Raw genomic sequence first — 22,187 nt, 5'->3', positions numbered from 1 at the left:
TTATATCTTACCATTTAAGAGAGTATTCTTGACTATAAATTAAATCCAAGAATATCAAATAATTATATTTCTTCAATCAAATCTAATTATCTTTCAAAGCAAATTTAAACTATTTTCTAAATCTTAATTAAAATATGGCATTTGGTTAATAAATACCTCGTTTTTTAGAAGATCGTTGAGCTTTTAAAGTCCTATAGATTCATATGTAATAAATATTTCATTGTGAGTTTAAGTTAATTTTAAGTTTGAATTAGTTATTCTTAGTTCTTAATTCACACAATTAATCAAATACTAATTTTAAAAATATAAGTATCTTCAAGGCAAATCTAATAGTACAATTTTTCATTTACTAATTAATAGTATATGAAGATTGCATATTTTATTTCATAATTTCAAAGGTAGCATTATAAATTCGGACTATTTCTTCAAAAGTATTCCTAGAAAATAGTAATTGATGAGTTAATTGTCCGTAATTATAGGAATCTTCCAGATAAAATAGGAATTCTTATTTTTCAAAAGCTTTTGAAATTTATTGTGAAAATATGAGTCAATTGACTTGTTCATATTACGCCACTTGGCTTAATATCAAGCTAGACTACCCTCCTTTTATTATACGGAAAAGGGCCAAAATTACTCCTGAACTTTGAAAAATAGTTTATCTATACCCTTCGTTATACTTTAGGGCCAATTATACCTTATCGTTATACTATGGGGTCAATTATACCCTTATGTCTAACAGCTGCCACGTGGCATCATCCCAGCCCTTCAAAATTATTTTCCCCTCAAATAATTTTTTACCCACTAAAAATAACCCAACCCGACCCAAATTTTTTTTCCAGGCAAACTGATACAGACCCAACCCATTACCCCTTGGCTGGAAAAAAAAATATTCGGGTTGGATTGGGTTATTTTAGTGGGTAAAAAATTATTTGAAGGGAAAATAATTTTGAAGGCCTGGGATGATGCCACGTGGCAGCTGTTAGATATAAGGGTATAATTGACCCCATAGTATAACGGTAAGTAGGGGTGTACATGGATCGGGTTGGTTCGGTTTTTTTAAACACCAAACCAAACCAATTGCGTCGGGTTTTTAAATTTATACACCAAACCAAACCAATAAAATTCGGGTTTTTCAACCTCGGGTTTTCTCGGGTTTTTCGGTTTTTTTTTCTTTCGGAATAGTCTTGATACAAAACATATAACTTTTACTTCAAATATTTCTTTAGTCCTAGTAAGGTACAACTATATAATTAAGGTGTTTCTTAAGAAAATAACACAAAATGTGAGAAGAGTGATGACATTGTATTAAAATATTTAACAAAAGCTAATAAAATCGGTTAAAATAAATATTGCTAATTAACAAGCCATAAAGAAAATGACCATAATCTAAAAATATTAAGTCATGCTAAAATAAGTAAGACAAATAAGTATTAATTCATGACAGAGAAAAAAAACTTAAGTTATGTATTTTCACTCTCTAAATCAATTATGCAAAACTAAAGAATAGATATCCAACATTATTGTCATTCCTAATGGTAAATTGAATTTCTTTTGTTAGCATTAGTGTTGAGTTGATTTTGGTTTGGCCTTTATTTGAGTTACTAACATCCATAGGATATAAAACTTATTGACGTTCAAAATTCTAAGTTCAAGATTGATTAATATGATAATAGATAAAAAAACTACGAAAAAATTTAATAAATATTTATAAATTACATTACAAATAAATATTTTTATGTATAAAATATTTTAAAAATTGAATACATGTAATGTCGGGTTGGTTTGGTTCGGTTTGACTTTTTTTAGTTAAAACCAAACCAAACCAATTATGGTCGGGGTTTTTTTTTTTCAACACCAAACCAAGTCAAACCAAATCACTAGTCGGGTTTTTTTTCTCGGTTTGACTCGGTTTATCGGCTTGGTGCAGTTTGTCGGTTTACTTTGTACACCCCTAACGGTAAGGCTATAATTGGCCCTAAATTATAACGAAAAGTATGGATGAACTATTTTCTAAAGTTCAGGGATAATTTTAGCCCTTTTCCGTTTATTATAATATAGATATTAAGATTAATTAAGTTATTTTCTATAAAAAATAACCGCCCAGATTTGGAAACGGGGGGTGGGGTCTAGGGGAACCGGGCCGGGAAAGTTCGCTCGGTTGTCCAGCAAGTAGCCATTGGGTTGTAGCCAACTTAGAGAATACAACAAACCCTCTTTTTAGGACAAATTTCTTTTGAATGTTTGACAAAAGGAAATAAGACAATGAATCTTGTTTTATCTTTCAAAAATAATAGGAGTATTCATTAGAAAAGGGAAAATAGCGCTTTTGGTCCCTGATTATGATGCTTGGCAATTGGCATATGAGATTTTCTCTCTATGATTGAGATGTTTGATAGAATTGTTCAAGAAGTGATCAGAGCTTTTATGGATTTATGCCTCGGAAAATCAGTCATGGTGATGATCACGTAGAGGTTGATTCAGATCTCCTCTCTTTTCATTCATTCATTTTTTTATTTTTATTTTTTTACTTTTCCAGTATTTATTTTTTGATATGTGATTTTATTAATTATTTAAAATTTGTTAGGTTAAAGGAGTAAAATCACACATTTATGTTAATTGAAGATCTAATGCGCTCAGTTGAATAATACAAGGACTAAAATCATAATAAAGTAATAATTCGAGACCAAAAACATCATTTGCCCTTAGAAGAAACATTTTTTCTTTTTGTAAATAATGTTAAAATTCATTCCTTATGTGGTGAGGATTAATTAGGAAAAGTTTGTTTCCTAGAAGGAAAGAAATTTTATGGTATGTTGTTTTCTTTCTCTAAAAGCTATCACACTATCGTTCTTATTTAATAGCCTATATTGCTCCTATTTAAGTTAACCCCTAGTATTTTTCTTGCAAAAACTGAAAAACCTTGGGAGTTTAATCAGGTAGTATTAACCGCAGCCCTTTCACGCTGAAAACCAAAGGAAAATGCATCACGTCAAAAACCAAAACAGCTAAATAGCTATTGGCAGATCATCGACCCAACGAGATAACTGTCATTATTCTCTCAAATTTACCAGTGAAGTCCCTTTTACGGTTCTAGTGTGTTTCTAAGTCGTGGCATTGTTTGATTTCAAGTCCAAATTTCCAGCGTATGAAGCAGGGACAAGAAGGGGCAATCACGATGATGCATACACGTCGTTCAACGTCGAGAAGAAGCTCTAGATGGCCTTCCTTCAGCTTCATAAACAAACAACTCACTTTAGAAAATCTCAGTTTTCCTTTAAGAAAAAGGCGTGGTATAGAAGATTGTAAGTTTTTGGGTTCTTGTCATGGTCTTATACTATTTAATGGAAATGAGCATATTTACTTGTGGAATCCCACCACTCGATTTTGTACCAAAGTGCTTGAGCTTTACCACTTGGTATGGAATTGTTATGTTACAAGTGGGGGACTTTGTTTTGACTCCTCAAAGAATGATTACAAGGCGGTGATGTTTACATATGATGGGGATTCCCCAGATTGGACTAAGTTTGTTGCAGTTGCTAGTCTTAAAGGCAAAAAATGGAGGCGACTCGAATTTGCTTATGATATCATTTCAGTCCATGATGGGATTACATTGCATGGACGTCTTCACTACCGGGTAAGAGACATAAATTTTCTTCCACATGAAAGTATGTGGGACAGTTTTGGTCATAACAAAGTAATATGTTTTGATCCCATCTCTGAAAACTTCCATATGTTGCCTGTCCCTGAGGCTGATCAAGAAGAGAAAGAGAATACTATCGCTGCTTTAGGAGTTTTAAATGAATGTCTTTGCATGACTCGTTTGAAACATGATAGGTGTATTGAGATATTCGTCATGAAGGAATATGGAATAAAGGAATCATGGACATCCTCATTTTTGATAAAGAATTTAGAAATATATTGTTATGGGTTTGTAGCGCCTTTTTCCGTGACAGAGAATGGAGAATTTGCTTTGATAATAGATCAAATTGAAAGTAAAGTTGTTATATACAATCCAAAGAATGATAATATGCAAGACATCGTGATCGCAGATGTGGATAGATCTACCATTATGTATGTGGAAAGCTTGATATCGCCGAAGGGATACTACTGGTGTGAGAAGCGGCACAAAAAGTACTTTGGAAGAAGAAAGCAAGATTATTTTTGGAATTAGGTTCTGAATCCCAATTTTTAGCAACAAATCACACATATCTACTGCATAAAACAACAATATAGTAGTACCTGTTATGAATGAGCCCCGACCCACACTAACAACTATTGGTCCGAGAAGAAGCAATAGGGTCAAAAGGTTTTCACAAAGGCTGATTTGGGATCCAGGCGCATTTAACAACTAGATAAAAAGAACGAGGAGTTAGAAAGAGCGATTACGCTTATTATGATGTTCAGTATTCTCTCTTGTCTCTGCTCTGTATCTCTGAGTTCCCATCTCCTTCTGTATCAATGTCCTTCTCGTCTCCTCCTTCTTATCGTGTCTTAGTTACTATTATTGCTATTTCTATTCTTGTAATCGACTTTCAGTAGTTAATCAAAGGCTATTGAACTTTCCATGTTCTCTGTTTGTTCTTGAGTTAAGCATTTGTTGCATTGGTGCTTTCATCGATCATACTCCAATGGCTTCGGTGGTACTAGATAGATATAGCGGCAGCAACCTGGAAGGGTGGATTCTTAGGGAGGAACAGCAATTCAAAGCCGGACCAAGTGTTTGGCGCAATGTCCAATGGAGTTTGTAAGGTATCCAATCCCACGTCCACTTCATTACTGGTTGGGGTGCTCATTGAAACAGACAAACAAATAAAAATTGTTCAGCAATGCCACTTTAAAGACGATGCAAATTTTTCTAATTTCTTTTGGTAGTCAAGAATCTGAAATGTCAGTTGTACGTTCCGCAAGAGCCCTACCAGCGAGGTATCTTGATTCCAACTCTCATTATAGTGACTTGACTAGATGGAAAACTGATTTTGGGACATTTGAAGACATATATCTGTAAGAATATTGTCTTTTTAATGAGACATTTAATGTGGCCCACAATTATGGTAACAAATTATTTACCTTCTCTTCCAAGTAAATAATATTATAGCAGATAATAATTTTGATTATGCATATCCGGAAGTTTCCTTGATTGGAGGAAACATTTATTAGGTGTCCCTAGGGTAACCTTAATTTATGGAGAAGTCCCTAGGGTTAAAGTTATTGCCTAAGAGTCCCTAGCCTACCTATAAATACGCCCGTGACTCCATCAGTCCAGCATTCTAAAATTGTGATAGGCATAGGCTAAAAGGCTCTAGGGTTTTCTTTTCACTATTCTTTCAGGGTTACAATTCGGTAGTAAAACAAAGAAGACGATTCTCACACTTGAACAACTATGGCTGAAGGTAAGTTCCTGTTTAATATTCCGCTGCGATGACTCTGTGTGTATGTGTTAAGAATTATCACATGTGGCATCAGAGCTTATACTTTAGCCGTGTTATTCAGTGTTCTATATTGATCTAAGCTAGTAATAACCTACAATTGTGAAAGTCTCCTCTTTGTGGTTTATTGCGGTCTTTGCTGTGTTGGTCAGTATCCTGTTGTTACGCTAACAAAATTTGTGAAATAAATCTGAGAATTATATTTCAATTGAAAGTATTCAGGACTGGACAATTATAAGTTATTTTGTAATTACCTTATTGAGTCCCATGATTGAATTTCTGTACTTGTCGGATATAATATTCAAAGCTTAGTTCATTAAAGTTCTCTGCATGTATTTATGGAGTATTAATACTTGTCAGAACACTAGAACTTTTAAAGTGTTTGTCATGAATATGAACAAGTGCTAATGCTATGGACTTATGTAATATTCAATATTTGTTTTAGTAGTAATTACTCGATTTTAACCTGAGATACTGCTTTGTTTAAGTAACGTTGGAAATTTCAGATTTTTTTTTTGAGTCTTGTCCAATTGTTTGTTAATTGATTAAATACTCCCTTCGTAGATGTGTGCCAGTATGAATTTGGTTCTAGTGTTCAGAATTTTAATTTTATCTCTCAGAGAGGGACTTGGATTTAGAATTAATAATAACAAATGTTTGTTTAAGTTCTGGTACATTCATACATATTTGTTTCCGTTCCTGCTACTGTCATAAGAAATTATTACAATAATTATAATTTGGGGTTACATGGGCATTGCGCCTACAGTGTTGTAGTCCACTTTGAATCTAATTAACGTTCGAATTGAGTTGATTATTATGATGTCAATTTTAAGCCTTCTTTATATCTTGTGCTTAGGACTAGCCACAGCATCTTGCGTACTTGATATAAAGGAAATAAAGTTGTTTAATCACATAAAGTTTAGTGGTTAAAATTATAATGACATCTATTTAGTTCAGTTATTTCATTAAAATGGTAACCCGGCCCCACAGGGAGGTAACTATTTTGGTGAGATTAATTGGAAGGAGATAGTAAACCTTTTAGTTTGAAAATTTTCCTATACCCACAGGTACGGATTGTTTTCTAGTTTTATTTTGGTTTACTAGTCTAATAAAGTTAAGTAAATTCTGTGCACATGTTGCAACCTCTACCCACAGGAAGGTCTTGAATTTACTTAGAATCGGTATTTACGCGATTCAGTTTGATGGTTTGTACTTCATAGCTTATGTGTGCATCCTTGTTTTGTAGTTTTCACAGCTTTTCCTACTGCTATCTTTAATGAGAATGCTCGAATTCCGATGCTGTCTGGTGACAACTTTACTGAATGGAAGGAGAAAGTCCTTCTCACTTTAGGGTGCTCGGATTTGGATTTGGCAATCCGTGTGGAAGAACCACATAAACCCACGGAATCAAGTATGCCAGATGCTAAGGCTTATTATGAGCGGTGGGAACGATCTAATCGCTTAATCTTGATGCTCATAAAGGCTCATATAAGCCAAAGCATTAGGGGTTCCGTCCCTAATAGCGATAAGGTCAAAGCTTATATGAAGGTAATTGAAGAACAATTTGTAAGCTCTGACAAGGCGCTGGCCAGCACCCTTATGAAGAGTCTCTCAAGTATGACCTTTATAGAAGTCGTACAGTGCGCAAGCACATTATGGAGATGAGAGATATTGCTGCTAAGGTTGATATGTCTGCACCATTTCTTGTGCATTTTATCCTCAACTCTCTTCCTGCGGAATATGGTCCGTTTAAGATATCTTACAACACACATAAAGATAAATGGTCAATTAATGAACTCCTGACCATGTGTGTTCAAGAAGAGGAGAGGTTGAAGCATGAGATACCTGAAAGTGTTAATTTGGTGACTCATGATAAGAGAAATGCGAAGAAGGGCAAAAGTGTTCCTATGAAGAAGAAAGGCATTATTGATAAAGATTCTTGTCGTTTCTGCAGAAAGAAGGGACACTGGAAGAAATATTGCCTGAAATACAAGAAATGGCTTGAGAAGAAAGGTAATTTTACCTTTGTATGTTATGAATCTAATTTTACTGAAGTTTCTGATAATACATGGTGGATCGATTCTGGTTCCACGACTCATATTGCCAAAACCATGCAGGATTTTCTAACTCTAAGGAAGCCGATGGGAAGTGAACAAAAAGTTTATTCTGGAAATGGGATGCCATCAACTGTGGAAGGCGTGGGGACTTATAGGCTTATTTTAAAAGATGGTTGTCAATTAGATTTAGAAAAAACCTTTTATGTTCCATCATATTCTAGAAATTTAATTTCTCTTTCAAGACTATCAGTTGCTGGTTATGATTTCAATTTTCATTATTCTTCAGTTAAACTTTTGAAAGATAATAAAGTTATTGGTTTTGGAAATTTGGATGGAAGATTATTTAAATTTGAGCTAGATCCCATGATTGAATGTAATGTTTTAACTCTGCATGATAAACAAATTGGCACTAAGAGATGTATTATCAATGAGAACTCATCAAGTCTTTGGCACAAAAGATTGGGACACATCTCAATTGACAGAATCAAAAGGTTAGTTAATGATGGAGTTCTAGAAGCTCTTGATTTTTCTGACTTTGGGACTTGTGTGGACTGCATAAAGGGTAAGCAGACCAACAAATCCACTAAAGGTGCTAAAAGGAGTTCTCAATTGCTTGAGATCATACATACAGATATTTGTGGACCTTTTCCTACCCCTTTCTTGAATGGTGAAAGATATTTTATCTCGTTTATTGATGACTATTCAAGGTACATGTATCTTTATTTTCTGTTTAACAAATCAGAAGCACTTAATGCTTTTAAAGTTTACAAAACAGAAGTAGAGAAATAGACAGGAGCTCAGATCAAAATCGTAAGGTCTGACAGGGGTGGAGAATATTATGGTAGGTACACAGATAAGGAACAAGTTAAGGGTCCATTTGCTGAGTTCTTTGAAAGTGAAGGTATAATTGCTCAATATACCATGCCAGGAACACCACAACAAAATGGTGTGGCAGAAGGAAGGAACCGAACATTAATGGACATGGTAAGATGCATGATTAGCAGATCAAGATTACCTTTATCCTTATGGAGTGAAGCCTTAAAAACCGCTCTGTATATTTTAAATAGGGTTCCATCCAAGGCTGTTCCCAAGACGCCTTTTGAATTATGGAAAGGATGGAAACCTAGTTTAAGCCATTTACACATTTGGGGGTGTCCAACTGAGGTGAGGGTTTATAACCCTCATTTGAAAAAGTTGAATGAAAGAACAATAAGTGGTTTCTTTATAGACTATGCAGTTAACTCTAAAGGATTTAGGTTCTATTGTCCTTCTCATTCTCCTAAAATTGTTGAGGCTAGAAATGCTAAATTTCTTGAGGAACATGAAGTAAGTGGGAGTGGTTCGACTCAAGTGGTGGAATTGCAAGAGATAAGGGAACCGCCTGTGGTACCTTTATATATTGGGAACTTGAATATAGTTCAGACAAATTCTCATGAACTGTCTGAAGAGCAACAAGTTCAAGAGCTACCACCACATGAGGAGCCACATGAAGATCAACCCACTTTACCTGAACCCATTGAAGGAGTGTCTGAACCAGTGTGAGTAAGAAAATCCTCAAGAGTTCGCAAGTCAACAATTTCTAGTGACTATGTTGTATACCTTCAAGAGTCTGATCATGATATTGGACTTAAAGATGATCCATGCTCTTTTTCACAAGCCATGAGTGGAGAGAACTCCACACTTTGGTATGATGCCATGAAAGAAGAGTTGGAATCTATGGCCAAGAATAAAGTCTGGAATCTCGTTGAATTACCAGAAGGAGTCTCTACTATAGGATTCAAATGGGTTTATAAAACCAAAAGAGATTCATCTGGTAATATTGAACTGTAACACCCCGCATTTTGGGACTGAGTTTAAGCTCATATCATTAGAGTTCTAGTGGAAACATGGAAGGTTTGAACGTTTTGCGAAAATGGTTGATAGGCCTATTTCGGGCAGCGATAACTCCTTGATCGGTTTGGAATTTGGGAAAGTAACCCCAATGAGGTTGTAGTAGGTATAAATACCTTTCTAATGATATAAGGATCAAGCCAATCAGAGATCAGAGCAAGGAGATATGATCGTCTCAATATGGCTAATAGTAAGGCACTTGAAATCCTATAGAATCGGCTAAGTTTTTGATACGTCTGGCTTCCAGTCAAATTTCATGAAAATCCGTTGAGAATTTGAGAAAACTTCCTTGACGAAAGTTGTAACCCTGTGAAATAGCTTTCCAACGGTATCTTACGGGGGTCAAACGGACATCTGTGCAAAGAGTTATGCCCATTTTACTGAAGCATGTTCGCTGGAAATTTCTGCCAGCGTAACGGTGACGTTACGGACCGTAACACGTGTTACGGGCCGTAACAGTGGACCGTAACGTCCCAAAAATTTCCAGAAACTCACTGGAAATTTTCACCAAGATACGGTGCCAAGTTACGGTCCGTATCTCGTGTTATGAGACCGTAACAGTGACCGTATCTTGGTCCGTATATACGTTTCGGGTCACCTGACTTCGGGAGGCCATAACCCTATCATAACTTGGGAATTTGGGAAAACTCAAAGAACGAAAGTTGTAGATAATTGAAAAACCTATCCAACCATAGTCTGTGGGTTCACAGGAGACGTCGGGATAAGGAGATATGGACGTTTTAAGACAGAAAGGTCTAAACCCGTTTTCAAGTTGGGTCAAACCCATTTTCCCTTGGTATAAAAGGGAAATATAACCCTAGCAGCCCATTTCTTTCTCCAAATTCAGATTTTAGAGAGAGGAAGTGAGAGAGAAGGGAAATTAGAGAGAGAAAGTAGAAAATCAACCAAGTTTAAGGCCCCGAATCCCAAAGCTCGTGAAGGAAAAAGTGTAGTACAAGTCGTTGTCGTCATTTTAAGCCCAAGATCGGACTTGGGGGTGTTGATTTCGTGATTACTACTCTTGAAAGGTAATATTTCTACTCCCTAATCCTTTATGGTTTTGAATTGATGAATTCTTGGGAGAATAATAATTGGGTTGTTGAAGAGAATTATATGAACTATGCTAGGATTGTTGGATGGTTGATGTGGGATTGTTGGATTCATATGTGTGATGAAGAATGATGTTAATTACACCTAATTGAGATTGTAGATTTGGCTAGAAGTAAAAGAATGGGGATTTGGTGAAGAAAACACCATTAATGAGGGTCATAGAGCTTCATGCCCACTAAGTGTTTGATAAAATGCTTAGATGAACAAAACATGGATATTGTTGCTAATATAGAATCCCTATGACTTGTATTGCTATAGATTGAAGTTGAAGGGATTGAAGAACATTGTGATACGCTCAAAAGCGGGAAGTTAAGGTATGTAGAACTTCCATCCACATGTGGGAATCTCTACGTTCTTCCCCATGATCCGTTTCGTAAAATCTATGAAGTTCAAATCCTAGGGCATTAAATCCAACATATTGGTAGCCCGTAATCATGTATGTATGTATACGAATTTCGTATCTATGTTCGTTATTGTATTCCTAATCTTCCATTATTGATATTAGGAATCCCAGCTTAATCCATGAATCATGAATTCCTCCTCATGTGTTCTCATTATGTTCATATGAAACTTTATGATTTTATCTAGTAAGTTACAAGCATGTTTTCAAGTCAATTATATATATGATTTCGAAATATTCTTATTACTCATGAATCAAGAACATGTTTGCAAGATTATGACAAGTTATCTTATGAAACTATTTTACAAGATTATTTCATGAAACCATGTTTACAAAATTATTGCATGAAACCATGTTTACAAGTTATTTCATGAAATCATGATTACAAGACAAGTACAAGTTAATTCACGAAACCATATTACAAGTTATTTCGTGGAATCATGATTACAAGTTAATTCACGAAAATCATGGGCTTCTTAGCCAATTATATTATGTTCATGTTTTTGGGAGTTGCACGAATTACCGAGAAGGCTCAGATAGCCTGAAACTATGTAGCCACCATAGGACAAGGATCGCTCCGCCCAGTTAGGACGATACCTTAATTTCACACTGAATGGTTCCATCAGGTACGTTATTACCTTATACCCTGGCAAGGTATAGGGGCTCTGCTGGTCCGGCGAGGTACCAGACTCCACGTATCCACGTGGTGATATCATGTTGTCGGTTTATGAAATGCTCTCCCCACTTATCATGTTTTACTCATGTTATATATATATATATATGTACTCATGCTCATGCTCATGCTCATGTTCATGTCCAAGTTTTCAGTTTCAGTTCTTATCATGTTATTCCATGTCCCATGTTGTTTCTTCCGGTTGCTTTACATACCAGTACATTCAATGTGCTGACGTCCCCTTTTTATTGCCCGGGGGCCTGTATTTCACGATGCAGGTACGGATTTACAGGACGACGCTTCTGATCATTAGGATTTGCTCGTATCAGCTTATTGGTGAGCCCCATCTCATTCGGGGTTTAGTCAACTTTTACTTTATGATTAATTATGCATCTAAAGGTATGCTGGGGGCCTTGTCCCAGTAAGTATGTTTTCCAGTCAGACTCATGATAGAGGTTTCATAGACTAGACAAGTCAGTTATGCTATGTCAGACATTCGGAGTCGTATAGCCATTTTTGGCTCATTCGTGTTATTTCCGCACTCATGTTTAAACAAGTGTTTTTATTAAGTATTATGACTTACTACATTTTATAAAGGCTCATCATGCATTCACGTTATATTTCCGCTCATGTATGCCTCATGATAGTTCAGCAGGCCATGTGGTTCGCTCGGTCACATGCAGTCAGGCACCGAGTGCCGTGTTACGTCCAGGCCATGGTTCGGGGCGTGACATGAACGATATAAAGCCAGACTTGTAGCCAAGGGTTTCACTCAAAAGGAAGGCATTGATTACCATGAAACCTTCTCTCCAATTTCAAAGAAGGATTCATTAAGAATAATCATGGCATTAGTAGCTCATTTTGATTTAGAGCTACATCAAATGGATGTGAAAACGGCTTTCTTGAATGGAGATCTTGAAGAGGAGGTATACATGCGTCAGCCTGAAGGTTTTTGTGGTAAGGATAATAGTCACCTTGTTTGCAAGTTGAATAAATCCATTTATGGACTAAAACAGGCTTCCCGCCAATGGTATATTAAATTTGATAATGTTGTTTCTTCATTTGGATTTACGAAGAACGTCATTGATCAGTGTATATACCTTAAGATAAGTGGGAGCAAATATATTTTCCTAGTCCTATATGTGGATGATATTTTACTTGCTAGTAGTGATTTGGGATTGTTGCATGAGACGAAACAGTTTCTTATTCAGAATTTTGAAATGAAGGATATGGGTGAAGCCTCCTATGTCATTGGCATAGAGATTCACAGAGATAGATCTCAAAGATTACTTGGACTATCTCAAAAGGCCTACATTGAAAGAGTTCTGGAAAGATTTGGAATGAAGAACTGTTCATCTATTGCAGCACCCATCATTAAAGGTGACAAATTCTCATTGAATCAATGTCCACAAAATGCATTGGAACAGGAGCAAATGAAAGCCATTCCCTATGCTTCGCTTGTTGGGAGTCTTATGTATGCACAGGTCTGTACTAACTTGATATTGCCTTTGCAGTAGGAATGCTTGGCAGATATCAAAGTAACCCTGGTCTTGATAATTGGAAAGCTGGTAAAAGGGTTTTGAGATATTTGCAAGGAACCAAGGATGTTAAGCTCACATACAAATATTCTGACTCATTGGATGTCATTGGATATTCAGACTCTGATTTGGGTGGATGCAAAGACTCTGGTAAATCTACTTCTGGATACATTTTCCTTCTTGCTGGAGGCACTGTATCTTGGAGGAGTGTTAAGAAAACCATTGTTGCAACATCCACAATGGAAGCTGAGTTTATAGCATGCTATGAAGCTACATCACAGGCGTTATGGTTGAAGAATTTCACTTCGGGCCTTAGAGTTGTCGATTCTATAGCAAGGCCATTGAGAATTTTTTGTGATAATTCAGCTGCAATATTCTTTTCAAAGAATAATAAAAGTGGAAGCCGAAGCAAGCACATCGACATAAAGTATTTGATGGTTAGAGACTATGTCAAGAAGCAAGATGTGAGTTTTGAACATGTTAGTACTACTTTGATGATTGCTGATCCTATGACTAAAGGTTTACCAGCTAATGCTTTCAAGGATCATGTAACCCGTATGGGTCTTAGTAACTCAGTTTAGTCTTGCTTTGTTCTCTAACACTTTGTCTAGACACTATCGTTTCTTTGTTATACATGACAGTGCACATTTTGGTTTTCATGTATTATGTTGTGATCATTGGATCAATAAAGTTGGACTCTGAATGACTTATATTAAGTTTATTCATAAAGATGTTGGACACTTTGTTAGAATATATTATACATCGTAATACATGGAAGGAAGTGTTTGTTTAAAAGCATGACCGCCATGATTCGTGTAGTAATGTGTTCTAGTTGAACTGATTGTTGCATAACAATTTAGATGAGTGAATCAAGTTTATGGCCATGATTATCACTCAAATAATTGTCTGATTATAATATGAGGGCCAAGTGGGAGAATGTAAGAATATTGTCTTTTTAATGAGACATTTAATGTGGCCCACAATTATGGTAACAAATTATTTACCTTCTCTTCCAAGTAAATAATATTATAGCAGATAATAATTTTGATTATGCATATCCGGAAGTTTCCTTGATTGGAGGAAACATTTATTAGGTGTCCCTAGGGTAACCTTAATTTATGGAGAAGTCCCTAGGGTTAAAGTTATTGCCTAAGAGTCCCTAGCCTACCTATAAATACGCCTGTGACTCCATCAGTCCAGCATTCTAAAATTGTGATAGGCATAGGCTAGAAGGCTCTAGGGTTTTCTTTTCACTATTCTTTCAGGGTTACAATTCGGTAGTAAAACAAAGAAGACGATTCTCACACTTGAACAACTATGGCTGAAGGTAAGTTCCTGTTTAATATTCCGCTGCGATGACTCTATGTGTATGTGTTAAGAATTATCACAATCTTGACAAAGTTTTCATGGAACCTAGGTTAACTGAGGATCTATATCTTGATAAACTAGTTTCGGAGACTTCGGGTGGTGCTCCACTTAGTGAAATGCATTCTGATGATTGATGTTGAAAATGCAAAATTTAATAAGGGAATAGGACATACTGAATGTATCCTTCCATTCGATCCCAGTGTGCCTCTCCGCAAGCAAAGAGTGCCACGCACGAGCGGAGCAAAAAGAAAGCAAGAGGAATTCTTCGGCGAATTTATTCCTTGTTATGATTGGTAGAACTGTGATGGTTAACTATATATGGGAATCAGGAATTAGTTGTAAAACTATGAACCCAAATGGTCTTACTGAGACCATTGCGACACATCTGTTGTTGTGGTCTACTGATGCTACTTCTCCAATTTCACAATGCTTCTATAATCACTTGGAAATGAATACTCGATCTGACGAAGAGAAGCAGAGGATATCAAGGGGACTCTTTATATTCCCTTAGTTGTGGCTGAGTTTGGCACTGGAAACATGGTATATCTTACTTTATTTCTTGTTTCCACAAGTAGTGTTTAAAAGCTCAATGATATTAGAACAGCCACAGGGTGCGTGGGGTGACAAAATTTTAACCATTGAAAGGATATTGGAGCATCTAACTAAATGTGCCAACAGACCAATGTGCTAACTTATGGTGTTTGATAAAGATATATATATATATATATATATATATATTTCTCATGATGGCATCTCATTTTGGCCAGCTTATAGTTATTGGGACTTGCAAATGGGTCAATGTTGTTCAACCTATTAAGTTGGTTCCGGGATACAATGACTTCCTAATATTATCCAAGACAATTGGTGAAAAGTGTGCTACGAACATTGTTATTGTCTTGAACCTTGACGACAAGGTTCTTATTGAGGACGGGAGTATTGTTATGAATCCGCCCCGACCCACACTAACAACTATTGGCCCGAGAAGAAGCAATAGGGTCAAAAGGCTTTCACAAAGGCTGATTTGGGATCCAAGCCCATTTAGCAACTAGATAAAAAGAACAAGGAGTTAGAAAGAGCGGTTATGCGTATTATGATGTTCAGTATTCTCTCTTGTCCCTGCTCTGTATCTGGGTTCCCATCCCCTTCTATATCAATATCCTTCTCGTCTCCTTCTTCTTATAGTGTCTTAGTTACTGTTCTATTGCTATTTCTATTCTTGTAATCGACTTTCAGTAGTTAATCAAAGGCTATTGAACTTTCCATGTTCTCTGTTTGTTCTTGAGTTAAGCGTTTGTTACAATACCCAGTGTCATATCAACTGCTTATATATATTTTAAAATACTGTGTGACACATTATGGTAATAACTTGTTTTGCGAGCTCATGAGCTATTGGGATTTGGTTCTGAATCTTCACAGGACATGGCACAAATTTAGTATATTTTCCTGACAAGAACTTTTTGGTTGCCCTTAGGGTGATGCCTTGGTTGTGGGGAGCTTATTTTGTTTTTGTACATTATGTGTTGGGGTACCAGCTATGACAAGATGTTGAAAACTATAATATTAGATAGTTTTCCTAATTGTTAGGATTTCAAAATTTACTATTAGTTCTTTGATTTAAATATCTCTCCATACTAGATCTTCTTTATGGATTGTACATGTAATTTAATATTTTGGTGGTACTTTTATAAATAACGAATAACGTAGCAGAATCCAAAATATTTTGAAGTACATACAAATACTCAATACCAAAATCGAAATGCCGAAAATTTTGATTTCATTATGTGAATTCGATATTTACCAAAGTATGCGCACTCTTTGGTGGTCACACTCTGATCAAGTCGAGTAATTATACTCATAAAGATTAACTGATAATGAAAAGGAATTGAGAAATATAGAGTGAATGAAACCTCACATGCAAATCAGTTTGCAGTAGTGTGTGTAGCTTAATTTTTAAATTCGAATGAGGCACCTTTCTTCCAAAAATTCTTGGTTCATGGACATATGCAATTGGGTACATTATAAGAAATCATCATACGATTCTCTTCATAATTGATGCACCAAATTCACCATGTGAATGCTATTTAATTTGTTTGACCGCATACATTATGAGAGGTAAATCGGTGATCGGATTCCAAAATAACTATTACTATGCCTCAGTTTCAAGCAATCGAAATTACTCAGAATTTACAACTTACGTAATATTACTTGTGCTCCATACTGAGCTTGGAGTGTCACAACAAGAAAAGGAGCATGGGCATAAGACGGAGAAAGTTCGAAGCTAAAATGTTGTAAAAATGTGGTAAGTGCGACTTTAGCTTCTAATATAGCAAAATTTTGTCCAATGCATACTCGAGGACCATAGCCAAATGGGAAATAAGCAAATTTTCCCTTCGTTGAACTTGCAACACCTTCACTAAATCTTTCTGGGTTGAATTCGTTTGCGTCATTTCCCCATATTTCCTGGTCACGATGAATGAAAAATGTAGGTATGTTGACTTGAACACCACTAGGTAAAGTTATGTTTCCCAATTTGGTTGTTTCTCCAAGTATTCGTGAAAACATAATTCCCGGTGGATATAGCCTTAGAGTCTCAAGAAGAATCATATTGACCTGTGAGAATTAAAGAGATCATCAAAAGTAGAATTTACACTATTTTTGTTGGAAGAGTAAAGTGAAAAGAGAAAAATGAATGTTATTTTAGTAGCTAGAGGTGTCAAATAAGCAGATTGAATTACATTTGGACGGGTTAAAGTAAGCCGAATCGATAAACATAATGTGCTATACCCATCCAACATTTGTTTGGGACTTTGGGTCAAGGTGAATTTGTCTATGAATCTTAACCCAACCCACCGAACTCTGCAAAAATAGTGTTCATTTGCCATTTTTAGATCTGGTTTTTGAAAAATAGTAATGTCCTGGATTTTGAAACTTCATTATAATAGCTATTTTTTCAATTTACAGGTTTGAAAAGTGCCGATTTGTGAACTTTACCCCCGAACTCAAACAATAATTTCATTTGCTTGTTGGTTCTTTATAGTTTGTTTAATTATCAAATAACACTAAATTTGTTTATATATATTTATTTATCATGACTATGTCAATCTAATCAAACCTAGAAAACTTATTTTCCTAATTCCTAATCAAACCTAGAAATCTTATTTTCCTAATTCCTATATCTTGATTACTATATATATAAGTTTTCTTAGAGGTCAATTTGGAGCACAAACTAACTTAAGCTTTTATATGAACTAACTTGAGCTATATGCTCAAAATGATGGACAAATGAAATTACATCTGGTCCAACCCGGCCCAAGTCAGGAGAATTGTGCCAATTAAATATTTATGGGCCAATTTTATACCCTACATTTGAATAAATTTAAACTCAAAATGAGATCATTGAAGAATGGAGAGAAACTTACGACTTTTAATCGCAATAAATCATCAAAGTCTGGGTTTTGGCCTCCAAGAACTTGTAAAATCTCTTGTCTAGCACGTTCTTGCCAGTCCAAATGCTTAGACAATAATATTAGTGCCCACATTATCAGAACTGAAGTAGACTCATGCCCAGCAAAATAGAAAAACTCACATTCTTCAATGACCTCATCCATACTCATCCCCAAATTATTTTCTTGACCTTTAATTTGCCTTAAATTGGATTCTAATAATACTCCCAGTAAATCATCATGTTTAATACCAGCTTTTGTTGATTCCATTGCCTTCAACCTTTTAGTAATAATACCTTGAATCGAAGATCTCACTTCCCTAGCAATCTCCTTCACCCTTCGATTTGTTTTAGTCGGCAAAAGACTATAAGTTCAAAATAAACTTGTCAAGAGACGTAAAAGGTAGATAATAGTCACTGAACTTCTTTCACTGTTAATAAAGTTCAAAATAAACTTGTCAATAGACGTAAAAGGTAGATAATAGTCATTGAAATTCTTTCACTGTTTCAGTAAAGTTACAAAATTAATTTTTGTCACATCAGAGTAAGCAATTTTTACCCACTATTACAGTTAAATCATAAAACTATAATTACTAGTATTACAGTAAAGTTACCTTGATGTATAAGTTTTGTTGATATAGTCGGTGAAGTTTATAGACTTTACCGTTATAGCTAGCCGGTAAAGTTAGGTGACTTTACTGTTATAGTCTATAAAGTCAAGTTACTTTATATTGTGTCAAAAAAATAGTTTTATGATTTTATTGTTACAATAAATGAAGTTCCGTGACTATATGTGAAATTTAACCCAAGGGAACATTTATCTAATACACAATCTACATATGTAATGGTAATTTTACCTTGCTCCTGGAAGAGGAAATGGTTTCATAACTAGCTCAGGGAGTTCCATTTGAAGATCAAATATTCTTTTACCTTCTTCATAATTTGAACCAAATGCAGCTCGTGAAAGTGCATCTGAAGTCAATATTTCAAGATTGGGCCATAAATCCAATTCATATGACCCATTTTTTAAAACAATCTTCTCCCATTTGCTTACCATGTCACAACAACTTGAGTGAAATATTGGTAACATAATCTTTAAAAAAAATATATATCAATGATAATGGTAAATATATAAGAGTTTAAGTTATGTAAATTGTCAGTATAATATAAATTTTACACTATCACGTCACGGAGAGGATAATTACAGGTAAATTTCCTTCAGAAGTTGGATTTGTAAATTGTAATCATGAAAATAAGACAAATTATCTGCTACAACAAATAAAAATGACCTGATAGTATAAAATTTATGTATATAACTTAAAACTCAATATATGAACATAGTGAACCTAGCTATGAGAATTTAATTCATATATCTATAAACAAACCTTAAGTTTTTCAAGGTGGAAAGCAGGATTGATGATTTTACGTTGTCTTGACCATGTGTGTTTGTTAGCTGCTGCTAATCCTTTTATTAGTAGCTTAATTGTATGATAATTCTCTGGCTTTAGAAAAATGTAAGGCTTTGAGAAAATCTCCTTGACGATTTCAGCATCATTGATGAACACAGCAGGTCTTGGCCCAAACCATGTAAAGGCAATTTTACCTGCAATTATTAATTTTACACAACTTAAAGATAAATACAGATAATTGTTCATAACAAATAATAATAATAACATGAAAAAATTTAAACCATTTGAGGTGTGTTTGTTATGGATCAAAGTATTTTTCAGAATTATTTTTCAATTTTCTCATGTTTGGTTGATTAAAATACTTTTAAAAATATTTTCTCTAGCAAAACAAATTCCTTAAAAATAATTCTTTTAGTGGAATTGAAGTAGGGAAAACATATTTCATACGTGACATTTGATGCAGATTGTCTTCCTCTCCTCCAACTAGGGGTGTCAATGATTTTGTAAAAACCGACTTTACCGATCGATTATTAGAAATTCTTAATAAAATCGACGGTTTTTATATAAATTTCTAACCGTACCGAAAAATTGGGTAGGTTTTTTATTTTATAGAAATAAACCGAAAAATACTGAACCGTACCGAATATATTTATATGTGTAATATATATTTTATATATTAAGTTTAAAACTAATAAACCATTAAATGTTTCGCCTTGTGCCTTGGATGATGGAAATGACTACAAGTCGGCAACAAGTAATTAACACTAATTGAAATATGAAACTTGTTATGTTACCCACGTTGAAACTAAATTAGTTCTAGCACCTCAAGTAATAACTAGTTATAAGGTATTCCAACAATCTTTAGTGACAAGCTACAAGGTATTAGATGTTTTTCCTTTCTTATGATTTAAATTCTTTTATTGGATTCTGAATCTTACTAGACTCAGTTCTTGTGTCTCATCTTGATTGATTACTTCCCTTTCGTGTGATCTAAATTTTTTGTCTTTATTTAATATTATCGTACACTACTATAAAATAGTGGAATGGATCTCTATTCTTGTCGTGATTCATATTTTCTTAATTCTTCACCTTTTAAACAATAAAATGTCTAGAGAGTTCTTGCCAAAGTCTTATACAAGTATGCATGGTATTGTGTACAACTTCTACTTGTGACTTTTATATGACGTTTTTAAAAAAAATACCGAAAAATTAACCGAACCGTACCGATACCGAAGAAAAACCGAGATGATGGGATGGTTTTGAAAAGTCCAATTTTGGTTATACAAAATGAAATAAATGAAAAATTGGTATGGTATAAATTTTATAAAATAACCATCCGAACCGTACCATTGACACCCCTACCTCCAACACTCACACTTCACCCCATCTCCACGCTCACCCTTCACCCAGAGGCGGATCCATATGGAAGGATGGGAGTGCATGTGTACTCGTTAGCTTCGGAAAAAATTATATATATATATATATATGTGTGTGTGTGTGTATATACCTTGAGAAATTAATATATATTTAATTGTGCACTCTAACAAACAAAAGGCCTTGGAGTACGATCGATGAGCTCGCCCAGATTCAAACCTGCACTATCAACACATGTTGCACAGCCTTAGCCAGTGATCAATCTCTTTCATTTGCTTCACTGTGTTAAATTTTGTTACACATATTTGACCTATATACTTGTATTTTCGTCACTGCTACGCTATTAGTGACCGGTCCGACACGGCATTATCCTCAGACGTCATTAAAATTTTTGTTGGTGTTTATGTTAAGATAATGGTGCTCCCGCCGTCTTAAAATCCTGAGTCCGCCTCTGCCTTCACCCCCACCCACCCCATCTCTGCCTTCACGATATTTGTCTAAATTATATATAAATGTCTCATGGATAATATTTTTTGTTTCCTTACCAAACATCAGAAAATAAGTAAGAAATTACCTATTTTTCAGGAAAATACTTTCCTTTGTACCTATTTTTCAGGAAAATGTAATTAATTTGCTCAGACCAAAAATTAAAAAGCGTTTATGCATATATATGGGAATTACAAAAAAATTGATTTATACTTACCATATTTGGTGAAGGTTTTGTGGAGGAGAGGCGAAACTCTTGGTGCAATATCATGAGAGAATTTCATTGGTTTGGACTTGGCTTCATTAGACATCATATAACCTTCTTTCAAGTCACCAAATAATAATCTGTATGAGTTCCCATTTAAACCTTGCTCCCTCAGGTATTTCTCTAACTTCTTTGGTTTGAACCATACCCAATTCAAGAATCTCCATACCCAAATCCCAACAAAAACTGCACAAATTAACACTGCAATTGTGCTTGGTATTATTTCCATCTCTCTGGTTATTTGTTTTTCAAATGTACTACAAGAAAAATGTTCTTTCACCCCATCTAGTGACAAAGTTTACTTGGTCACATTTTAGTTATATAATGAGTAATGTTTGGTGTGTTAAATCTATCTGGTTGGTAGTATTTATTAGAGGAATAATTGGAACAAATTCAGATCCTTTTTTGTTTCTTTCATAAGATTAATGGTAATTAAGCTTGTATTTGAATAAAAAAGTCATATCCTTCGAAAGCTATCTTCTTGACATTCTTGATGTGTAATAGTATGATACAAACACATAATTTCCTGTTTAACTAATTAATTAACATAATCATTAACTTAAGAATTCTATTTTTTACTTTATATTATTACCACTGAAATGCTTAAAAAGAGAAAGATTCCAACTTGAGCTGAGTTAGTCCTAATCCATATTCCAACTGAATTCAAATGGAGTAATGTTCAGTTAACTTCTAATTATACATGCCGGCAAGAAAATAATTTTGGTACAAGAAAAAAGGAAGAAAAATTA

General features: G+C 34.8%; 2 protein-coding genes and 1 long non-coding RNA gene across 3 annotated transcripts; 2 read left to right on the top strand and 1 right to left on the bottom strand.

Annotated features, from left to right (window-relative positions):
* Positions 1–3,145: 3,145 nt before the first annotated feature.
* Positions 3,146–4,171, top strand: LOC132619418 (F-box/kelch-repeat protein At3g06240-like). Its single transcript, XM_060334331.1, has one exon. The coding sequence runs from the start codon at positions 3,146–3,148 to the stop codon at positions 4,169–4,171; it is 1,026 nt and encodes a 341-aa protein (XP_060190314.1).
* A 6,053-nt stretch (positions 4,172–10,224) lies between these two features.
* On the top strand, positions 10,225–12,088 carry LOC132618834 (uncharacterized). The gene is made up of 3 exons (XR_009574350.1): positions 10,225–10,401; positions 10,742–10,797; positions 11,835–12,088. It is a non-coding gene; the product is annotated as an uncharacterized LOC132618834 (long non-coding RNA).
* Positions 12,089–16,646: 4,558 nt separating this feature from the next.
* LOC132619264 (cytochrome P450 CYP72A219-like) lies at positions 16,647–21,780 on the bottom strand. The gene is made up of 5 exons (XM_060334202.1): positions 21,391–21,780; positions 19,290–19,507; positions 18,762–18,997; positions 17,882–18,269; positions 16,647–17,072 (listed from the first exon to the last, which is right to left on the bottom strand). The coding sequence occupies exons 1-5, from the start codon at positions 21,665–21,667 to the stop codon at positions 16,647–16,649; spliced, it is 1,545 nt and encodes a 514-aa protein (XP_060190185.1). The 5' UTR covers positions 21,668–21,780.
* Positions 21,781–22,187: the final 407 nt, after the last annotated feature.

The sequence above is a fragment of the Lycium barbarum genome, chromosome 11 (genome assembly GCF_019175385.1).
Source record: "Lycium barbarum isolate Lr01 chromosome 11, ASM1917538v2, whole genome shotgun sequence".
NCBI lineage: Eukaryota > Viridiplantae > Streptophyta > Magnoliopsida > Solanales > Solanaceae > Lycium > Lycium barbarum.
The sequence above is the reverse complement of the archived record's forward strand: the minus strand, read 5'-3'. Positions and strand labels throughout refer to the sequence as shown.

Excerpts from the sequence above, each read along its gene's own strand:
- LOC132619418 (XM_060334331.1), top strand. The coding sequence starts at position 3,146 with ATGAAGCAGGGACAAGAAGGGGCAATCACGATGATGCATACACGTCGT.
- LOC132619264 (XM_060334202.1), bottom strand. The coding sequence starts at position 21,667 with ATGGAAATAATACCAAGCACAATTGCAGTGTTAATTTGTGCAGTTTTT. Across the intron at positions 18,998-19,289 it reads TCCACCTTGAAAAACTTAAG|ATTATGTTACCAATATTTCA; the intron begins GTTTGTTTATAG and ends TTTTTTTTAAAG. Across the intron at positions 18,270-18,761 it reads TTTCCTCTTCCAGGAGCAAG|TCTTTTGCCGACTAAAACAA; the intron begins GTAAAATTACCA and ends TTGAACTTATAG.